Source organism: Microtus oregoni, unplaced genomic scaffold (genome assembly GCF_018167655.1).
Source record: "Microtus oregoni isolate MIOR12 unplaced genomic scaffold, Mior012 000015F_ref0000493, whole genome shotgun sequence".
NCBI lineage: Eukaryota > Metazoa > Chordata > Mammalia > Rodentia > Cricetidae > Microtus > Microtus oregoni.
The window spans coordinates 7174871-7198205 of NW_024543074.1; the positions used below are offsets into that span (position 1 = coordinate 7174871).

Below are 23335 nucleotides of genomic sequence, written 5' to 3' on the forward strand. Positions count from 1 at the left end.
CAATTCAGTCATTGAGTTGAACAACTTTATCCCATAATGTAGAAAACATGTAGCATGAATATTTTACATTAGTCAGTGATATTCTCAGTGGGTAAAGAAGATGCTTTCAGGCCAAAGAACTGAGTTTGATGTCTGAACCCCACAAGGTGGCAGGAGAAACCCAAATCCTCTCTAACTTATACACACCATGGTACACACACACACACACACACACACACACACACACACACACATTACTAAATTAATAAATTTAAATGGCAAGCTACTAACTATTTGAAGCGTATACATAGAAATGTAGAGTTAAACAAAAGAAAGACATGAGAAGTCCGGAGTTCCATGTCAAAGGACTATTGAAGCAAAGAAAATGAATGATCAGAATTTTCAGAGTACATTCTGTTGATCACATAGTATATTGACTTACAAATCTCGTGTGATCCTTAAGATTAACAACAAACAATCCATGTTCAAAAATTGATGTTCTAGTCTACTCTAATGCCTGAACTGTTTCCCATGGTGACAGAACACTTGGGACCTGGGCAACACACTTTGGGGACAGGAACACAGGGTCAGACAACTACAGAGTGAAAAATTAGAAAGCCAAGGATAAAGGTGTTGCTGTCTTGAGTGTCAATACCAGTAAGACCCCATGCAACAGGGAACATACCTCAATGTGTTGCAGAATATTAGCTTAAGATGTGTTACATTTGTTTATCCCATGGAATATTTGTTTAATGATGCAAAAATATGTCACATTCTTTTTTTTGTTGTTGTTGTTGTTGTTTTTTCGAGACAGGGTTTCTCTGTGGTTTTGGAGCCTGTCCTGGAACTAGCTCTGTAGACCAGGCTGGTCTCGAACTCACAGATAACAGAGATCCGCCTGCCTCTGCCTCCCAAGTGCTGGGATTAAAGGTGTGCACCACCACTGCCCGGCCAATATGTCGCATTCTTTTATGTTGCAATTGTTTAACTCTGTAAAGCTGTGTTACTTTGCCTGTCTAAAATGCCTGGTTGGTCTAATAAAAAAAAAACTGAATGGCCAATAGCTAGGCAGGACAAAGGATAGGAGGGGCTGATATTCAGAGAGAATAAATAAGAGAAGAAAGGGGGGGAGCAAGGAAAGGAGACAGAAAGGAAGATGCCAGGGTTCAGCTACTCAGCCATAGAGCCATCTGTGAAGTGAGGAAAAGAGCTATATAGAATAGAGAAAGGTAAAAGCCCAGAGGCAAAAGGTAGATGGGTTAATTTTTAAAAAGCTGACTAGGCTTCCATAAGTAAAAATAAGTCTCCATGAATTTATTTGGGAACTAGGCAGAAAGAATTAGGAAAAAAATGCAAAGAAATAGGGAAAAAAAGCTACAATGTGTGTGTTATGAAAGATAACTAATGCTTCCGTGTGCAGAACTGGTTGAATTACAGAGAAGCCAGGAGAAAGCAGTGCCAGTTAAAAGAGCTTATAGTCATCCATGTGAGAAACAACGGTGACTCATAATAACAGAGTCATTTCATGGAGAAAACTGATTTCCCGTTCCCAGGAGGTAGCAATTAGAAATACCTTTCATATAGTGGTGGGAATTTCGTGGTCTCAGTACTGGAATTTCTCTGGCTTGAACCTCATCAAGTCTTGTGTGTGAACAGTAACCATACCCTAGGACAGGCCCCATGAACAGAAGTAGTTGGTAAACACAAAACAGATACCATTTGCTACAGGAATTTTGGTTTGCTTTTGTATTTTTTTATTTATATAAATCTTTATTCTAGCAATTCAACTTTCTAGTGTATCCTTTATTTATTCTTTTTATTTATCTTTATTAATCAATTGATCAATTTTCCATGCCTGATCACAGTTCCTCCTCCCTCCACCCTCTCCCCTCAGTCTCTCCCCCCATCCACCCCCACTTCACATCCACTTGCTCTCCCTTCCCTTCAGAAAACTGAAGGCCTTTCATGTAGATCAACCAGTCAGGAGATATCAAATAGCAACAAGACTAGGCACTTGCTCTCCTGTTAAACTGGTCTGGGCAACCCAGCAGGAGGAAAGAGTCCCAGGAGCAGGCAACAGAGTCGGAATCAGCCCCTACTCACTCTGCCAGTGATCCAACAAGAAGACCAATTTATACAACTGCAACACATTTGCAGAGATCCAGGTAAATTCTATGCAAGATCTCTGGTTAGCAGTTCAGTCTCCATAAGCCCCCATGAGCCCAGGTTAGTTGAATCTACGTTTTCTCCTGGTGTCCATGCCCTTCTGCCTCCTATAATCCTTCCTCCCTGTCTTCCACAGGATTTCCTGAGGTCCATCTAATGTTTGACTGTGGGGCTCTGCATCTGTTTCTGTCAGTTGCTGGGTGAAGCCTCTCGGATGACATTTGGGCTGGGAAACAACCCAGTATATCAGAATCGACTCTTCTCATTTTTCCAGTCTTGTTTAGTTCTATCCTAGTTCTCTGGGCTCTATTTTGACTTTCATTGTCTGTTTTTGAAAGGGCTAGATGGACAGAGAGTGAGGAAGGGAGACAAAAAATGAATTTGGGTAGCTAGGGAAGGAGGAACAACTAGGAGGCATTGGAAAAGGGGAAACATGATCTAAATGTCAAAATGTAGTGTGATGGAGGAGGGTCATCTTTCTATCTGTTGTATCATTGGTTAAGTAATAAAGAAACTGCTTGGCCTCTGATAGGACAGAAAATTAGGTAGGCGGAGTAGGCAGAACAGAATGCTGGGAGAAAGAAGCTGAGTCAGGCAGTCGCCATGATTCTCAGACCCGAGGCAGACGCAGGTTAAGATCTTCCTGGGTAAGCTACAGCCTCATGGCCCTACACAGATTAGAAATGGGTTAGATCAATATGTAAGAGCTAGCCAATAAGAGGCTGGAACTAATGGGCCAAGCAGTGTTTAAAAGAATACAGTTTCCATGTAATTATTTCGGGTAAAGCTAGCAGTGCGGGCAGCCAGGTACCAGGAATGTAGCCCGCTGTTCCTAGCACAACAGTAATGCACAAAAATAAATTTCAATTAAAAAATATAAGAAAGGAGAGAAACAGCAATGAAATGTGGACACACCAAAGATAATTTTTTAGTGTACACTTGTAAGAAAACAACTAGCAGCCAAATGAGAAATCAGTATAAGAGAAGACCTAGCTGTAAGCCAGGAGTTGGGTTCAAAGAGAAAAGGAAAAGCAGAGATCTTTCAAAGACAAAATCATGTAAGATCAAAAGTGAACATTAGAGCTATTGTATGATTTTCCTCTCTCTTTCTGCTCTTTTTTTATTTTGTCATTTTGATGCTGTCATAATGTACATCTGCTTCTAGTTTCAGCCCTGAGCATTTCATCCAATATATTTGTGCATTTAAATTGTCATCTGCCAGACCAGGAAAGGATTTTATCATAGAGCTAATCAACAAAGTAGCAGATCTGGTCACAATCTTTTTTATGTATACATACACATTTCCCTCATAAAAAAATCATACCTAGTATTTTAAAATATATCTATGAGAACATTTATAGATTTCAGATAATATTTATGCAAAAATACATAGTTGTCACAAAAGCAAAACCTTAATGCTATGCCTAGTATATACCTGGTATACAATATGTGACCAATAAAAAGCATGTTAAATGAGAATAATTTGTCAGTTCAAAAGACTAGGTAGCTTCTCAGAACATATTTAAGCCTTGACACAACAAAGTCTAATTAATTGACTGCTTACCTGAGACATATCAGAAATAGAACAAAAAACAAAAAGCAAGGATACTGTGAGTTATCATCTTTTCATGCCGAAAGTTCTATGATCCCAACCAGAAAAACAGCAATAATTCCATGTCTCTGGACATACACCATGCTAAAAGTCATTATTTTGCAAACATACCTGTCCAATCAGAAATTATAAAAACAGGATAGACACAAAGTCTGGAACTTTACACAAATTTCAAGACATTTGTTCGTACAGAATAAATTCAAGACAGCACTCAGGACATTCATATTTATCAGCCCTGCATATTTCTCATTGTTCTTTTATTTCAAAGATATGGCTTGTTTTGTTGGTTTTATAGAACTGTTTCTATCAGACAGGTTTTACACTAAGGTTTATGTGAGTAACTACTGTCCTCAACACACTAAGTTATCTCCAGTGTCTACATTCCAGGTATAACCAAAATACTTGATAATGAGAGAGGTAAAGACTTCTCCAAGGTTTATATTTAATACTGATTCTTGTCATGTGTATATAAAACCACATTCTATACTAAATGGGAAAGAACCACAAAATTACCAGCCCTCTTGTCCTGGTTTGTCATTTTCAGAAATGTTAATTTATGAAGGTGTTCCCCAAAGTTCCACCTTTCTAATCGTTCAGTTGTGATAAAGAAAAAAGTTCTACTCATTTCAACAGGTGTTTAGAGAATAAAAAATGATGCAGGATATGGAAATAGACTGACAATAGCAGAAAAATGTTTACCTATTAACAAGATTACATTTGTGCTGTTAGCTCTTGGATGAAGGCTAAACTAAAGTGAAACTTGAATAAACAGTATCTCGGCATTGGCAGCAGTGATGTTACACATGCGTGTTTTACCAGTAATACTTGAATTTTTCCATACATATAAAATTAATAAAAAACTATTGTAACTCATTAAAGAATCAAGTAGATAATTTAGTACTTTCAATTTTTGGCAAGTCATTATAATGGGTAGGTTTTATTGCTTTGATAAAATGTATGCATTTAATTAATGACACTGGTAATTGCAACTCAGAATAGAATATAATAAAAAGGGACTGCTTCTCCACTTCCAACTTGAGATAGGTCTTTTCTATAAAATTATGTTTAATGGTTGGTAAAGTGAAAAGCAAATGCATCACAAATGAATCATCCTTAACATAAATTCGATGATAACTCATTGCCAATCTTTGTATCTCATGCTCAAATATCCTGAACATAAATTTTCATTGCAATGAAATTAAGGACTTTTAGAAATATTTCATGAAAACATCTTTTTTTGCTTTCCTAATAGTTTTGATCATGTAGTATAAATAGATAAATGAAAGCATTCAAAGAGAAAAATGTGTTTTACTTAAAGACACATGTTTATTCTAAATCAATTCTGTGTGGATGATAAAATTTTTATAAGGTTTTGTTCAGATTAAAGAAATAAATATAAAGAAACTTGACATACTCAAATCCACAGCAGCAACCACCTCTACAGTTTTCCACCGGACTTTAAAATCATGTTTAGTGACCTACTAAATCTCTCTATTCTCATTAAAGTGTATGCATGTGTGGATGCTGTGTGTGCACATTACTGTATGTATGAAGGTGCATGGCCGGGCGATGGTGGCGCACGCCTTTAATCCCAGCACTCGGGAGGCAGAGGCAGGCGGATCTCTGTGAGTTCGAGACCAGCCTGGTCTACAGAGCTAGTTCCAGGACAGGCTCCAAAACCACAGAGAAACCCTGTCTCGGAAAACGAACAAACAAAAAAAAAAAAGAATACGCATATGCACATATGTAGAAATTAGACATCAATGTCAGAATCTTCCACAATCTCTCCCCATGTTCTTTGGTTAGAGAGGATTTCTCACTGAAGGTTAAACTAAGCAGTTTAGCAAGCTCTTGAAACAGTAAACTCCAGGGTCCCTCCCACCACTGCCTTTCAGTTCTAGAATTACAGTTCAGACTGTCCTGTCAGACTTTTTACATGGATGCTGGAGATCCAAACTCAATTTCTCATGTACTCTCCCCCTTTACCATATACCTTATCCTTCCCATTTCCATCACCACTTGCCCTCAGTCTACCTCTGAAATCTACTCTATTTCTCCAGGGAGATCCCTATGTCCCCCTTGAGTCTTGTTACTTAGTCCCTCTGGGTCTGTGGATTACTTTCCAGTTAATATCTACTTATAACTGAGTAGAAATCATGTGTGTTTTTCTGGTTCTGAGTTAACTCATTCAAGATGATTTTTCTAGTTCCATTTGAAACTAGAAAACCACCCTATTTTCCCATCAATTTGCCTGCAAATTTCATGATGTCATTGATTTAATAGCTGAGTAGTACTCCATTGTGCAAATGTCCACATTTTCTTTATCCATTCCTTGGTTGTAGAACATCCAAGTTGTTTCCAGTTTCTGGCTATAACTAATTTTCTTTTGGGACTACTAACACTGGCATGGGATCAGGGGGTGTCTCTTACTCTTTTCTTTTCTTTTTAGGTCTTATTTTCTTCTATTGGGTTGTCTTGTACAGCCTTAATGTGATGGGATGTGCCTAGTCTTATTATAACTTGATATACCATGTTTGGTGGATATGCCTAGGAGACCTGCACTCTTCTGAAGGTAAAGGAAGAAGAATAGATCTGCGAGAGAGAGAAGGTTGAGGAAGTGGCTAGAAGGAGGGGAGGAGGGAGAAACTGTAGTGAAGATATAATATATGACAGAAGAATAAATAAAGGAAGAAAAAGGAAATATTAGTCTTCTCCAACAAACACTCATTGGGTATATGTGGTGGTTTGAACTAAAATGGACCCCAAAGGGAGTGGCATTATTAGGAAATGTGGCCCTGTTGTAGGAAGCATGTCAGCGTGGAGGCAGACTTTGAGTTCTCTTATGTTCAAGCTACTCACAGTGTCAGAACAATTCCAGTTGCTGGCAAGATATGGAACTCTCAGCTACTCTTCCAGCACCATGTCTGCCTGTATGCAGCCAAGTCCTACCATGCTGATATTAATGGACCAAACCACTGAACTGTAATCAAGCCAACCTAGTTAAATGATTTCCTTTATAAGAACTGACTGTCATGGTTCTCGTGTCTCTTCGCAGCAATAGAAACACTAAAACAGAAGTTAGTACTAGAGACTGGGATATTGCTGGGATAAGCTGGACCATGTTTTTATTTGGAGGCATTTGAACTTTGGTACTGTGCATTAGGAAAGCAGTAGAATGCTATAAGCACTGATTAATGTTCCATATAATAATAACCTATAATAATAAATATAATAATGTGCCTATTATAATAGGATCATGAAAGACAGTGGTGCCGAGTGTGAGTTGATGAACATTAGGGGGCTACTTCAGAGGTTTCAGAGGAGAAGAGTTTTAATTTGTTTCCTAGAGATTGTTCTTGTGACATTTTGGTGAAGAATGTGGCTGCTTTTTGCCCTTAACCAAAGAGCCTGCCTGAGGCTAAAATGAAAATATTTGGATTAATTCCATTGGCAGAGGAAATCTCAAAACAGCATAGAGTTTGTCTTGTGGTTATTAGTGGTAATTCTAATGAAGACTTATAATGAAAAGGAGCAAGAAAATATAAAATTTGAGGCGAAAAGAAGTGGAGTTATGTGCTATGCTCAAGGAAAAATGAAATAAAGGAAATGGAACATCAGGGCAAGAACCCACCCAGCTAGTTTCCAACTTATGAAAATGAATTAACAAAAACCTTAGAGCAGAGTGTGGTGGTACAGGTTTTTAATCCCAGCACTTGGAAGACACAGGCTGGCAGATTTGTGAGTTTGAAGCCAGACTGTTTCAGGACAGCCAAGTTTAGAGAGTGACAGAAGGAAAGCTATTGAAGATGTCATTGAACAAGGGGACCATGTTCCAGCCCCAGTAAGCAGCAGAACTTGTTCTGGAGTTAAATATTGAAGAAGGGAGCTATGCAATTTACTCCCAAGACTAACAAAAGCCACTGAGGCCAGGCATGTGTCAGGGATGTCTCTGAATGGAAGCCTGGGAGAGAGGCCATTGTATTGATCTGTGGACTTGAAGCCTGGATTGTTTGGAAAACCCAAGATATTAGAGAAGCCGTAGGATACTTGCTGAGAAGAGTTGCGAATAGGGAATGGAACCAGCCCAAGAGAAAGAAATATGTTGCGGTCAACAAAGCTGAATGAAAGTGGAGATCTGAGGGGCATTTTGACATCGGATATGGAGATGCAGAGTTTGGAGTTTGACCAGCTGGGTTTTGGTCTTACATTCATCTGCTATTTCCTCACTATGCTTCCTTCCCTATACTTTTGAATGCTAATATATATCTCATGCCATTATATGCTGGAAGTATGTTACCTTCTTTTAGATTTTGATTTTACAGGGGTTAACAGTTAAGCAGTTGCATGAATCTCAGACGAGACATTGAACTTTAGACTTTTAAATAAGTTTGAGACTGTTAAAGACTATGGTGACTTTTGAAGTTGGGCAGAATACATTTTTTTCATTATAAAATCGGGGCCATGGAGTGGAATGTGGTGGTTTGCAAGAAAATGGCCACCAAAGGAAGTGGCCATTGTTAGGACATGTGGCCTTATAGGAGTAGATGTGGCCTTGTTGAAGGAAGTGTGTAAGTGTGGGGACAGACTTTGGGTTATCCTATTTTTAACTACTCGCAATGTCGGACCACTTCCTATTTCCTGCAAGATGTAGACTCTCAACTACTTCTCTATCACCATGGCTGCTTGCATAATGCCATGTCCCACCATGATGATAACGGACTGAACCTCTGGAACTGTAAGTGAGCCACTCGAGTTAAAAATTTTTCTTTATAATAGTTCCTATGGTAATGTGTTTCCATAGCAATAGAAATCATAACTAAGTATACAAATCACTCTTAAGGACACCCCATGACCAGGTGTAGATGAGCAATACAGAAAGGAAAGAACTCCATGGATCTATGAATTTCTTTGTCTCACCATATTTAGTCAGGGTGTTTATTTATTTTATTTTTGATTAATGTACAGGTCTTTTTTGTATGTAGTATGGCTTCCGATTTTGTGTTTTTATAGGATTTCAGTGTGTGAGAGCATGCATATCTCTGCATCTAAATGTTTCTTGTTCTTTTTCTTCTACGTTTTTGTTTTGTCTTATTCCAGTTTCATTTTGTTTTCTATTCTTTTTTTATCTTATCTTCATTCATTATTGTTCCTTATATGGCTATTTATTTTCCAACAAGAGACAGAAAAGGGTGAATGTAGATTGGAGGGTAGGTGATGAAGTTCTTTGAAGAGTCAGTGTAGGGAAAATGGTAATTAATATATATATATATATATTATGAAAACAATCTATTTTTAATAGAAGAAAAAATAAAAGAAATATATTTAAATGTTCAGGTAACTTTTTTAAAATAAAAATTTAATGATGATTGCAGTTTCATTATTTAGAATCAAGTAAACATTTAAAACAAGTTGAAAATTTATTTCTCAATAATTCTTGGCCAATAATGAAATACTTTTAATACTTTAAAATATGCATGTAGAAATATGAGTTATACATAAGATGCTTTCCATTGTCAATAAAATAAAATAAAATGTTTCCATTGAATAAAAGGACCCTAGGCAGAATCCAGTAGAAGATAGGGAAGAAAAACTGTGGGAGCTAGAGAAGTTGAGGATACCAGGAAAATAAGAACAAGGCAATGAAATATGCAGGGCTCGTGGTAGCTCACAGAGACTGAAGCTGCAATCGTGGAACCTGCATGGGTCAGTTGCATGTCTTCTGCATATATGTTATGGTTGTTGGCTTGGTGTTTTGGGGTGACTCCTGACAGTGGCAGTGGGGTGTCTCTGACTCTTTTATCTGCTCTTGGGACCCTCCTACTGAGTCGCCTCACTCAGCCTTGATAATGAGTGCTTGTGCCTGGTCTTTATGTTTCTTGCGCCATGTTCATTTGATATTCCTGAGAGGCCTGCTATTTTCTATTGAAAGACTTTGTGTTGGGTAGAAGTTTGGGGTGAGAGGTAGGTCTGGATGAGGAGGAGGAAACTGGACAGAGTAAAAGGATGTATTCAATTAGAAGTGAATAAAAAATTTAAAATTAAAAAAAAGGGGATAGAAATTTAAAATAATTATGTTACCTTTTAAAGTCTAGAATCAATTATTTAAAACCCAAGAATTCATTAATAGTGGGCAATAAAAAGGATGCTATGCTGCAAAGATATGCAGACAGTACTACTGTTCCACCATGGCCACCTTTTACTCATCTATGGGTGGATTTCACTTGCACCTGTAACCAGGCAAGCTGATAAAAGTAGAGACAGCACTGTTTTAACCTCCTCTGTTCACATGTAGGTGTTAATGAATTCTCAACTGATAAGTCTCCTGCTTTTTGTCTTTCTATGTTGGACTAATGGTTTTCTGCAGTCATAAAAAAGAAGTTGAAATGCTACTGGTATTAAAATAGCTTCTGACCTGGGGTCCTCTTTAATTCTTTTCTTTCTTATTGACCACATTCGTTCCTAGTCTGTTTTAGTCAATAGTGTCCTCTGTGATATCCTGATCTATCACATCAATTTGTTTGCCATATAATTCATTTTAGTTATGCTTGGGTCACTGTGACCAAAATATCTGAAAGGAAAAACTCAAAGGAAGAAAGATATATTGGCTCACAGTTTCAGAGGGTTTCAGTTCATCATAGCAGAAAAAGGAGGTGGTATAGCTCAGTCTATGGTAGTGGGTTTTTATGGCAGAGGCTATTCACATCATGACAAAGCAGGAAGTAGATAAGGAGGCAGTATCTTATAATGCCCTTATGAGGCCTACCTCAGTTATATGCTTGCTCCAGATAAGCTGGCTCTCCAAAGGTTTCACAGCCTTCCCAAACAGCACCCGTATCTAGGGAAACAAGTCTTCAAAACAAGAGCTTATGGGGATACTTTACATTCTAACCACAATCTATTTTTCCCTGCTCTCCCGTATCTGGTTGTCCATGTTCTGCAAGGTGCACAAATGGACTGACCTGACCTCGGGGAGTTGAAGCTTTGATCTCTTGTTCTTTTCTCCATTCTCAGTATTCTGCAATGAGTGTAGGAGTCTTAGCATCAGTAGTGGTTGCGGACAGCTTTATATTTATTTCCTTGAACTGGACCCCAGAACCTGTAACATCCACTGTTCCCCCAGTCTCCTTTCACAAGATCAAACACCACCAGCGAAGGTCTTCGGGAACAGTGACTGATGTCAGTCTAGTGCACATATCCAGCTGGAGTGACATTCCCACTGCTGTCATGAGAGCCAAGCCTTGCTTGCACTGATCTCATCCTGACTATGATTTCCCTGGGTTTATTTGTGCTGATCTGAAGACTGGGAACGCAACAAGCTACTGGTGAACTGCTGGCCTCTTTGTTCAGTATGATAATTATGGTGACCTAGGTCAGTGAAGGCATTCTCTATTGTGTGAAGAAAATAAGCTCATATGTTATGGTAGTGGGAGCAGTCAACATGTTCTAGGGCCCTCTTAACTGCCAGTGGGATAGTGTATCTTCTGTTTCCTTCTAAACTTAACTACTAACAGTTTTGCTGTTTGAAAACCTTTATGATAACTCACACTATTTCTTAGCATTGAAGCTAAGAAATTTTATGCATTTTTGGTTTAATACAAAATTTTCCCCTGTGTTTATGTTTCTTTCAACTGCCAAACATACCATCTTCCATCTGTGCATGTAGAACTTCTGGCAAATTTCAACTTTCAATAACAGATTTGTATAAATTTGTGCCTGTAAATGATGACATAGATGATTATCCATATACATTAATGAATTTATAACATACATACCTAGATGTTTTCTTCTTCATCCTATTTTTATAAGGATTAACTAAAAGGTTTTGTTTTGTTTTTAAATTGTTGTGTGTTTCAGAAAAAGAAAAAACAGGCATGATGGGTTCCAACTTCTGCTGCCTAAGGAGCAATCACACATATATTAACTAACAGCAAATAGCTATAGCTGGAAGATTCTTAATAATTTCTTTTTTTTAAGTGTAATATGTTCTTTTAATAGGTCAAACACAAATCACGGTAAACTGTTAGCCATTTCCCCTTCTTCTAGTACCTTAATCTCCCTCACTACTGTGCCCATTTTACCCCCAACTAAACAGTGTGAGCACTGTGGTTTTGGCACTTGCCACACTTTTGCTAATATAAAAGCAAAACCCTTTATAGGTTTTCTTTGCTGTTACTGATTTAAGAAATCCAGTCTGCAGAATAAATTACAGGGTAATTTGCTTTCACCTATCACAGCATCACAGCTGTGCTCCCTAGATTCCATGTAGTTACTTTGTTTAAGACACACTGGGGAAACTTTGATTTGCCTTTTGAATAACTAGGTAATACCATGTAAAACAAATGCACAAAAGTCTATTCAAAGGTGTTCCTGCTATTAGAAGCCCATGTCATTTCCCATTTTGTTACCATAAGCAATGATCTCATAAATATCCTTGAACCTTTACTTTTAGGTAATGACATTTGTTCTAGTAATATATAATCTTAAAGGAGATATACCTGGTCCAATGGAGTATATGCTCACTCATAAGTGTCTTTCGGACATAAAGCAAAGAAAAGCCAGCCTACAATTCACAATCCCAGAGAACCTAGACAACAAAGAAGACCCCAAGTGAGAGATACATGGATCTAATCTACACGGGAAGTAGAAAATGATAATATCTCCTGAGTAAATTGGGAGCATGGGGATTGTAGGAGAGGGTAGGAGGGGAGGAAAGGAAGAGAGCACAGAAAATTATATAGCTCAATAAAAATAATTAAAAAATAAAATGGAGTAAAAAACAAAGCTGTTTGTCCTATAATAGGGCAAGGTAAAGTTAGGTGGGACAAACAAACTGAGGGCTGGGATGAAGAAGGGTGGAGTTGGAGAGATGCAAGCAAGCTGCCCAAAAAGCAAGATGCCAGAGGACCAAAAAAGTCATGGGCCACATGCCAGTACATAGATTAAAGAGATTAATAATAATCTGAGGTATTGGCTGAGCATTTGTAATTAATCAATCAATTAAGTAAGTAAGTAATATAAACTCAGTGTTTATTTGGGACCAGGCTGTTCGGACTCTGCCTCCATTTGCACAAGCTGTTGTGTTTGGGGGCATCATGTTCTGAACCACATTATTGTTGAGTGAAGAAGTGAACAACATTTCTCCTTGTGGGTGAAGACGTAGTATTCCAGAACAATTCACTATGTTTCAAAATGTAAAGCCCAATAATTTCTTAACTGGGGCAGCCTGTAGATGCGTGTACTCGAAATATGCAATAGATATCCAATAATCTCCATTTAACCAACCAACTACTTAGATTTTCTTTTCCTTTAAATGAAATGGTTGTTTTGACCTGATGTTCTACTTCCTACAATTTTAGTCGACTTGTTTTATAGTCTCAGTGGGAAAAAAGAAAATGATAATTTTTATTACTCTGATAGGCAGATATCAGACACTGACAGTGATAAAGTCCATATTCCCATGACCTGTGGAGATACTACTGAGACATATAATGCATGTTTTCAGTTGTGGTATCAATTTTACCTTGTATCTTTAGCAAGCAATCAATAGCAAAAAAAGGAAAGACACTCTGGAACACCATGGACTTATTTGATGCTACCCGACAGTTAAACATAATAAGCATTTATTAAGTATCTACCATGTGCTGTTCTGAACCACCATAAGAGTTATAAAAATGATATCATACTATGCTTACAAATCTCATTTAACGACATGAGGTCTTGATGATAACATATGATTTTTACTTCATGTTCTTAAATAATAATGTCAGACATTAAATTTGCAACAAACCTTGCTAAAAGCAAAAATCTTCTTTTCCAGAAAACATGCTTTTTTTTTCATTTTTTGAAGCAGGCAGTTTAAGCATTGAGTGTTTAAACATTCAAAATCCTAAAAAATAAAATCAATTGACCCCAGATATGCAGAGAATCATTGTTTTTATTCTTGCTACGTAGAATCACAAAATCTTTTTATAGAAATTCCTCACATAGGGTCTAATGCTTCCCAGATTTCCAGTGACAAAAATCTCCCACTGAACTTTTTATTAATATAGATTTCTAAGGCTCTAGCCCCTAGATATTACATCAGAAGGTCTGTGTGGATCCAGACAATCCATACTTATTAAAACTGTTTCAAAGGATTGTGAATCTTATCTAGGGTAGAGAACAGAAATCCAGCCCAATTCCAACATGTATTATGCAAATATGTTCTGAGTGTCTGTTCCGAAAAGATGCTATGTATTCTGTGTTTCAATTCACATGAAGTAATTATAACTTACTAGTATGTTTATATATAATATATATTATTAATGTTGTCATGTATTATATATAATATTAAAATAACACATTATATATAATCTTTTTATATGAGTATTGGTTTATAGTATGTGTGTGTAATCTGTTACTTGTTAAGGTCTCTCTCCAAAAGTGACAATAAAATGTCTTGAGGACAGAGGACCTAACAGAGGATTTATTTTTTATTTTTACTATTATGTAATTTAAATATAAGCCTACGCTTGATATTTATGAGATGTTATTAAAGTTTGTCAATTGTATGCTGTATTGAATCACATCCTATTTTAGTTTAACACAACGTCTCTCTAAAACATCTATCTAATGAATTCTTTTATTTCCAGAAAAACTTACACATACAGCTCCTGGAAACATTAACAGGAATAGGAATCTCCCTTCCACTCTTCAAGAAAGGAAGATTTAGATATAATATTTTAATCTCCCACTTGAAGAATTAATCTCAATGCTGTAAGATAAAATAAACCCTTTTTTACTAAAGTTGCTTTTGGTTCTGATGATTTATCACAGCAATAGAAACCCCAAGTAGAACAGTATCTTTTACCATATTTGTTCCACATGAAGTTGTCTGAAAAACATTAAATTGTGAGGCCTAGTAGAGAAAACTCCAAAAGCAACTAGGAAAGAGTGCTTAAGTTAGAGAGAAGCTACAGATGAAATCAAAAGGTACCCACCAGAACAACTACCCCATCTTTGCCTAGAGACATAAGCAAACAGCACTGTATGTAGAATATAAATAAAATCCAGCCTTCCCCTCAACATGTGAAATCTGAGAAATCACCTCCTTGCAAAATTTTAAAGTGAGACCCAGATGCATGCTGTCTTCGGCATCTTGGACAACTTTGTGGATGAGCATCCCTAACTAACCTACATAGAGGTTTCAAAAAGTTAACATCAGGTAAATTCAGTAAGTACCTCTGGACTCCTTAAGGAAAAAGATTCTTTTGAACTTAAAATGATCAATTTTTCAAAAAGATTTGAGAAAGTCTACTGATCTGTTCTAAAGAACGGAAGCTACTTAAGGCTGCATTCCTATACACCAGACTTCCATGGTGATCAAACACACCCACCAGCTGCACCCTGTCTACTAAAACATTGCTGGAAAAAGCACTTTAAATTATCCTGAGGGATTCACGTGTTAAATAAAAGCAGAAATCGCATTCTGTTCCAGAAAGCAAGTTTGAAAAGCCTCAAAATGGAAATGTTTGTAATTAATAAATGAAAATTATGGATCTCATTGCCTGGTTTTCTCCACATACCATTTTCTCTTGTGGATATATTCACCTGCTGCCTGGCAGGCTTTTGGGAAAAGGATATTTGGAAGAATATGACATATTGTATGTTGTATAGTTGCATGTTGAGGCACCATTCTAGCAGGAGCATGGGTAAGTTGCATATTTGCTTCTTTTTTTGTTATTGTTGCTATGATTAAAAACTCTGATAACAGCATCTTAAGAAGGGAAGGATTTACTGTGGTTCACAGTTCAAGGGAATGGTCCATTATGACAGAGAAAACAAGGTAGAGGCTGCAGTAGCTGATCTAACCACATCCCTCATCAGGAGCAGGCAGCAAAGGATAATGCTAGAGTTCAACTCTCTTGTCTGCTTTACACAGGTTGCCCAGCCTGGGGAATGTTTCCTCCTAGGACTGTGGGGAGTCTTCCCACATCAATTAATAAAATACCCTATAGGCATTCCCAGAGGCCCTTTCAGCAGATGATTCTCGATTCTGTCCTGTCGACAATTACCAACACAAGTGGTCAGGTCTTTGAGGTCAGGATTCCAATGACTGGAAAAGCTTTATAGAAGAATTTCCAGGGTGCTTGTTGCTTGGTTGACATCCCTCAAATATGGCACATGGTGGACATGGTCTCTACAACCTGAAACTATTCATCAACCAAATGGCTGTCTGGGCCTTAGCCAGAGGTTGTGTCCTAACTTCCTCTAGGCTTTCACACGGTAACAAATGTTGCTTTTATCTCATTACTCAAGATTCTAATTATCTCCTTACACAAACCCATCCCTCAGAATAAACTGCAGTAGAGAGAATGGTCTTAAACCTCATGGCAGCAGAAATAAATTTTGTTGCAAATGAAATTCCAGATTTTCAAAATTGTAAAGCCACCTACACAACTCTCTAAAATTGGAATTACTACAGTACATTTGGTAAACTTTAATTTCTGTAGCCCAGCTTATCTTTAGACTAACTGTGGACAGTGGCAAGGCCTGGGGATCCGGAGGAAATGGATGACAGTGTGCCATGCATGCCTTCATACAGACTTGGTACTGCATCTCTTGAGTGGTGGAGAGCTACTAGCATGTTTAAAAGTGGGCAACTAATAAACATATGTTCAAATAACTCCAGGTTTAGTGTGAAAAATAAAGTCCCTATTTGGATGGAGCTCCTAGGGGAAACCAGGTCACAATAGTTGAGGTGTCAAATGCTGTCCCAAGTTCAGAAGATTTAATTTCTAGCAAAAGATAGTGTAGCTCCAAATTATAATGGAGTTAATGGAGAAGATAAAGGTATGCATTAGATTTTAGAATTGGGAATAGATTTTAAAAGTAAGAAAATGAAATTAATTCTCACAAAAGACAGGATAAGGAAACTGCACTCTGTGGATAGAAGACTTGTTATCCAACCATGGGATCTGCAGTCAGATTCCCACAATCCACACAAAAGCAAGGCATGGCAGTGTGTCTGTAACCACCACACTGGGAGACAGGGAGGGTAAGATAACCAATCAGTCTAGCTGCAGCAGAAAGCCCATGTTCAATGAAAAGCCTTGTCTTCGAAGGCAATGGAAGAGTGATTGAAGAGGACACCTAGCACCAACCCCTGACCTCCAACAAACACACACATGTGCATACACGTACACACACACACACACACACACACACACACACACACTTCCCAAGATATACCATTTTCAGAAAGAAAATTCATTCTATATTGTAGAAGGAGCTGCAGGCAAGCCTGCTTTTCATCCCGCCCAGGTCCCACACGGCTAGCTTAGCCCCAGAATAATTACATGGAAACTGTATTCATTTAAACATTGCTTGGCCCATTAGCTCTAGCCTCTTACTGGCTAACTCTCACATCTTGATTAACCCATTTCTAGTAATCTGTGTAGCACCATGAGGTCGTGGCTTACCGGGAAAGATCTTAAGCTGTGTCCGTCTCAGAGAGGAGAGGCATGGCGACTGCCTCACTGCCTTCTTCCTCCCAGCATTCTGTTCTGTCTTCCCCACCTACCTATGTTCTGACCTATCAGGCCAAGCAGTTTTCTTTATTAATTAACCAATGAAAGCAACATATAGATAGAAGAAACTCCTACATCACTATATGCTTTTTTTTTTTTAAATAAAGTTCCTGGGGGCGTCTACAGATGCAGGACTCAAAAGTCTTTTTAAAAAAAATCAATTATTTAGCGAGTTAGCTGTACATGAGCTAATCTGAGGAAACAAGTATGATATATTAGGGACAACACATCATTCTAGAACTGAGTAGAAAGCCCACAAATGAGGATAGGGAAATCATTGTTGGTATTCCAGAGATAAAAAGGAATCAAAATAACCCTAAGAAAACTTTAGTCTTTGATGTTAGGCATAGCTCAAGGCCCTCTATGGCTTAGCTACAAGAATTATAAACCTAAGAGAACAAAATATGGCTAGCATGCGAGAATGGGATTTGTATTTTTGACCATGTCTAACATATTAATTTGTTATTACTATTTTTATAATATTACGTATGTGCTGGCTACTTTTATGACAAGTTGACACAGGCTACATCTTTTACAGTCATGTAAAAGGAACGAACATAAACTAAGCAAATGCCTCAAACGATTCAGCAATAGGGCATTTTCTTAGTTATTGGTTGATAGAAGAAGGGCCAGTTCATTGTGAGTGGTGACATTCCTGGACTGGTGGCCCTGGTATCCATAACAACACAGGCTGAGCAAGCAATGATAAACAAGTCAGAAACCATCCAGAAACCATCCATAGCATTTGCTTCAGCTCCTGCCTCCAGGTCACAACCGCACTTGAGTTCCTTGTCCTGACTCCCTTCTATGATGTGGAAATTTAAGTTAAATAAACCTTTGCTTCCCCAACTTACTTTTAGTCATGCTGATTCATCACAGCAATAGTAACCCAAACTAAGACAAAATATACAAAGTTTGCATGTACTAACAACTAGCATCTCTTACCTCCCACTACTCCCATCTACCCTCTCTCTCACCAGAAATCCCTTATACTCGTGTCTGTTCATTTTGTTGGAGACCCACTGAAATAACCTTGAGTCATCTGTATGACCTTCGGTTTTAGAGCTCTCCTTAAGAGCCTGATGAACTACTCAGAAGCACAGTTAAAAGAAGTGATTTCCCTTCTCGCTGATCAGTCAATAGTCAGTACTACTGCAGAGATAAAGGATAGGGCCATATGAAATTATTCGCCTTCTTTGACTGTTTGTTGACAAAGCTGAAGACCAGGTTTTAAAAGATAAATATTATAAACAGTCCAAGATGGCTGGAGATGAGACTCAGTTGGTAGAGCACTTGCCTAGCATGCATGAAGCCTAGATTGGATGCTCAGAACAATATAAAACCTGGCGGTATATACCTGTAATCTCAGTACTGGAGGAAGAAAGCAAAAGGATGAAAAATTCAAGGTTGTTCCCAGCTAAATATACAAGTTAGAGACAAACTTGTGCTACATGAGATCCTAAGACCCTACCTCAAAAAAAGGAAGAAAAAGTAAAATGTAACAAAAGGAATAAGGACATTTACATAATAAATAGCAATTTAATTAAATAATTTACTTAACACAAAGTTTAATTCTTGCCAATATGAACAATCAAAAGTTTTAAAGTCATAAAATGATATACAGTTTTTCCTTTTCACCATTGGTATTCAATATTTTATCTTCTTCCTTATCAAGTGACCCAAGGTTTATCAAATTTACTATAGAAGCTTACAAGGAGGTTGAGTTATAATAGAATTTATTTCTGTAGTGATCCTTGTTCCTGGAAAAAGTTCTATGGGAGCTTTAATGCAGCATGCTTTCTCAGAGTTATGATTACAAACACAACCAAACTTCTCACTGAGAGGACAGTGTGTACTAGGGGAATGAGGCTGGGCATCAGGTGTCATCTTCATTCTCATCTTAGATTAATGATGAGAACATTAATATTTTTATCTCAAAGGAAGTCATCCTATAGAAAATTTGTACCCACTTGACTATACTTTTCACTCACAAGATCTCAGCTGTTTTCCCACCAACTCTACTTCTTCCTTCCTTAGCAACATGTAAAGTATATCACACACAGCAAGAGAGAGAGAGAGGAAAGACAGACAGGGAAAGAGAGGGAGAAAGGAAGGGGGAAGAGGGAAAGAGCGGGGAAGAGAGAGACTCACACACACACACAGAGAGAGAGAGAGAGAGAGAGAGAGAGAGAGAGAGAGGGAGAGAGATTCAGGTTGGGATGGAGTGTTTCTTCCCATTGAGGATTCTCTGAGATAATGAGGCCAGAGGTATAATTACTGAAAGCCTTTGGGGTTGTAATTACTAAATGGCTCTCAAGTGCAGTGGTGACAACAAGCACAACAATGCTCACTTTGTAGCTGTCAGAACCACTTGGGATGTAATAAGCATCTTGTGCTTGCAAGCTCAGATGCTGTACCAAAGAAGTTCTGCCTTAGCAAATTACCACAACGACCTGCTGCCTTCAACTGGTTCTGATTTTGTAATGAGAAAGTCCATTAAGCTTGCATAACTTTATACTGTATTAGACAAGCGTGGAAAAAGATGGGGGCAATTAAGACACTTTCTTTGCAGCATGTTGCATTTTTTTTTCTTTCTGAAGCCCCAGATTGGCAAAACTCCCTACCTTCGTCTGTTCCCACTGATACCCATAACCTGTGCTTAAACTGAACTACATGTGTCTGGTTAAGACCTCACAGGAGAATGGATATGTCCAAACCATAAGTCTGAACATTCATGGTGCTTACAAGGACCCAAACCACAATTCCTATAACTTCTTTGTTTCTTGTATTCCCCATCCCCCAGATTCAGACCCAACCGCACCCGGACACACACAAACATATCCATCCCATACTCATTGGCAGGGCACAAACTATTTCAACTTTCTCTATTCTTGTCAAACAACAGGGATAGTGCTACTGATTCTTTACCTACAAGCCTTCATCTCTTCAGCATCTTCTTCTGGTCCCTTTGTGACATGAGGGCCCTCAGCCAATGCCCTGGCGCTTACCTCACAAAGGCAGGAGCAACGCACAACTGCGCTCGAGCTCCAAGCATTCAGGCTGGCTTGGACTCAGGTCCTGCAGTGCCAACGACAAAAGGCTCAGAAAGCGAGCCTGCTAACTCCACCACGCATCATGGCCAGCCAGTTCTGTGTTCCTCTAGGCCCACGCCTCTCAACCCTTAAACCTTTGAAATCCCACTTCACAGACTTCCGGGTGGGCATCTGTGTGGCGATCCAGCGCAGCGACAAACGGATCCACCTGGCTGTGGTCACAGAGATCAACAGAGAAAACTCTTGGGTCACAGTGGAGTGGGTTGAGAAAGGAGTCAAAAAAGGAAAGAAGATCGAACTAGAGACTGTATTTCTGTTAAATCCAGCCCTTGCCTCTGCTGAACACCAACGGTCACACAGGTCCAAACGCCCAATGTCTGCAACATCCACTACTGCCATCGGGGACCAGCGTACAGCTACCAAGTGGATTGCGATGATTCCGCACAGAAATGAAACACCCTCGGGGGACAGCCAAGCCCTGGTGGTCCCCAGCAACCCTTGTCTGATGAAGCGGAAGAAATCCCCCTGCCTAAGGGAAATTGAAAAACTGCAGAAGCAGCGAGAGAAGCGCAGGCGACTGCAACTAGAGATCCGAGCTAGGCGAGCGCTTGACATCAACACGGGAAATCCGAACTATGAGACTATGCGTATGATTGAGGAGTACCGCAGGCATCTAGACAGAAGCAAGATGTCCAGCCTGGAGCCCCCAGAGGACCACCGGATATGTGTGTGCGTGAGGAAGCGCCCTCTTAATGAGAGAGAGACCACCATGAAGGACCTAGATATCATCACTATCCCCTCACGCAATGTGGTCATGGTGCACGAATCTAAACAAAAGGTGGACCTGACCCGCTACTTGGAAAACCAGACCTTCTGTTTTGACCATGCTTTCGACGACACGGCATCCAATGAGTTAGTTTACCAGTTCACTGCCCGGCCTCTGGTGGAGTCCATCTTCCGAAAGGGCATGGCCACTTGCTTTGCTTACGGGCAAACTGGCAGTGGGAAAACTCACACCATGGGTGGAGCCTTTTCTGGAAAGGCCCAAGACTGTTCTAAAGGAATTTATGCCCTGGTGGCTCAGGACGTCTTTCTCCTACTGAGAAACCCCGCCTATGAAAAACTGGAACTCAAAATCTATGGGACATTTTTTGAGATTTACGGTGGCAAAGTGTACGACCTGTTAAACTGGAAGAAGAAGCTGCAGGTCCTCGAGGATGGAAACCAGCAAGTGCAGGTTGTGGGGCTGCAGGAGCAGGAGGTGTCTTGTGTGAAGGAAGTCCTGGATCTGGTGGAACTTGGTAACAGCTGTCGGACTTCCGGTCAGACCTCTGTCAACGCCCACTCATCCAGGAGTCACGCGGTGTTCCAGCTCATCCTCAAGTCCGGAGGGAAACTGCATGGCAAGTTTTCCCTTGTTGACTTAGCCGGGAATGAAAGGGGGGCAGATACTGCCAAGGCCACCCGAAAGAGGCAACTGGAAGGGGCTGAAATAAATAAGAGTCTTCTAGCCCTAAAGGAGTGCATCAGGGCTTTGGGTAAAAACAAGTCTCATACCCCATTTAGAGCCAGCAAGCTCACGCAGGTGCTCCGGGACTCTTTCATAGGCCAGAACTCGTCCACGTGCATGATTGCGACTATCTCACCTGGAATGACCTCCTGTGAAAATACTCTCAATACTTTAAGATATGCAAACAGAGTGAAAGAATTAGCGTTAGAGGGACGGCCCTACCATCATTGCCTCTCTCCAACTGGCCAGGACGCATCACTAATATTAGAAAAGGACACTACAAATTCAGAAAAGTCCTTTCATGGGGAAGAATTTATTCAAATACCGACTGTGCAGAACGTGGAAGAAAAAGAAAGCGATGAAATCCCATTAACAAAGGACCCACCAACTCCATGGAGGAGATCTAGCCAGTGGTGGGAGGCCATCCAGGAGACAGCTGACGGAGTAAACGGTGATGTGGATTTTTGCATTGCTCAGTCACTGTGCATTTTGGAGCAGAAAATCGGTGTGCTGACTGATATCCAAAAGAAGCTCCAATTACTACGAGCTGATCTCCAAAAGAAAAGCCAAGTCGAGTGACAGCGAAGGCCAGAGATCAGGAATGAAATCTTGGATACGGTTCTGAAGTTTCTACCTCTTATTACAGGAGAAATCTGTCCAAATTATCTAAGCATAAAGGTCCCCTGGAGAACTTACATCTTAAATCATCCTGGTCAAAAATGTGGTCTTTTCTTCTTCCTCAATTTCCATAGTGTAGTGTGCTTTCTTCCTGTGTTGTCACTGTAAAGATTTTGCCTTTTCTCTGTCGGTATTGACAACTGGCAGTGTTAAGAAACTTTCTGGTTGTTTTAGCTGGGGGAGGGGGATGCTGACATAATGTAGATCACCAGAGAGCATGCTAAATATTCTATAGTATGAGGAACTGCCTCCCACACAAATGATTACCTTTAAAAAAAATTAGAATAGTGTTGAGGTTGAGAAACCCTGCTGTAGAAGAAACCAGCTGCAGTGAAACCAGATTCCCTGTATTTGTAGCTAGCAAAGCAAAATACCATGAATTACAGGGATGAGCATGAAAACACCAAGCGAGCGTCAATCAGATACAAACTTATAAATCTCCCTCGGTTACACTGCTGTGTGGATTCAAATGGTTTCTGAAATTGAGTCATTCTGGGATGAGAGAGAAGTCAGCTGTGAGAGAGTGTGTTGGAGAGCCTAGAAATGAAAGGGTTTTGTTTATTTTTATCTTAGCATTTAAGTCGCAATTACTGTAATTATCCCTGAGTCATGTGTGTGGGCATGTGTGGTGTCTGTGTGTGTGTGTGTGTGTGTGTGCGTGTGCGCACACACGGTGACTATTTGTGTGTTTGTGAGTGTAGGGGATTTTGATGTCTATAATTTTTCACACATTGTTGTATTTTTCACTGATAGGCTTTATGAAAAAGGA

The 23335-nt window shown here is 39.3% G+C and overlaps 1 protein-coding gene across 1 annotated transcript; it reads left to right on the forward strand.

The window, feature by feature from the left end:
- The first annotated feature begins 20460 nt into the window (after nt 1-20460).
- Kif2b (kinesin family member 2B) lies at nt 20461-22467 on the forward strand. Its single transcript, XM_041665571.1, has one exon. It carries the CDS (start codon nt 20461-20463, stop codon nt 22465-22467), a length of 2007 nt encoding a protein of 668 aa, XP_041521505.1.
- The last annotated feature ends 868 nt before the right edge of the window (nt 22468-23335 follow it).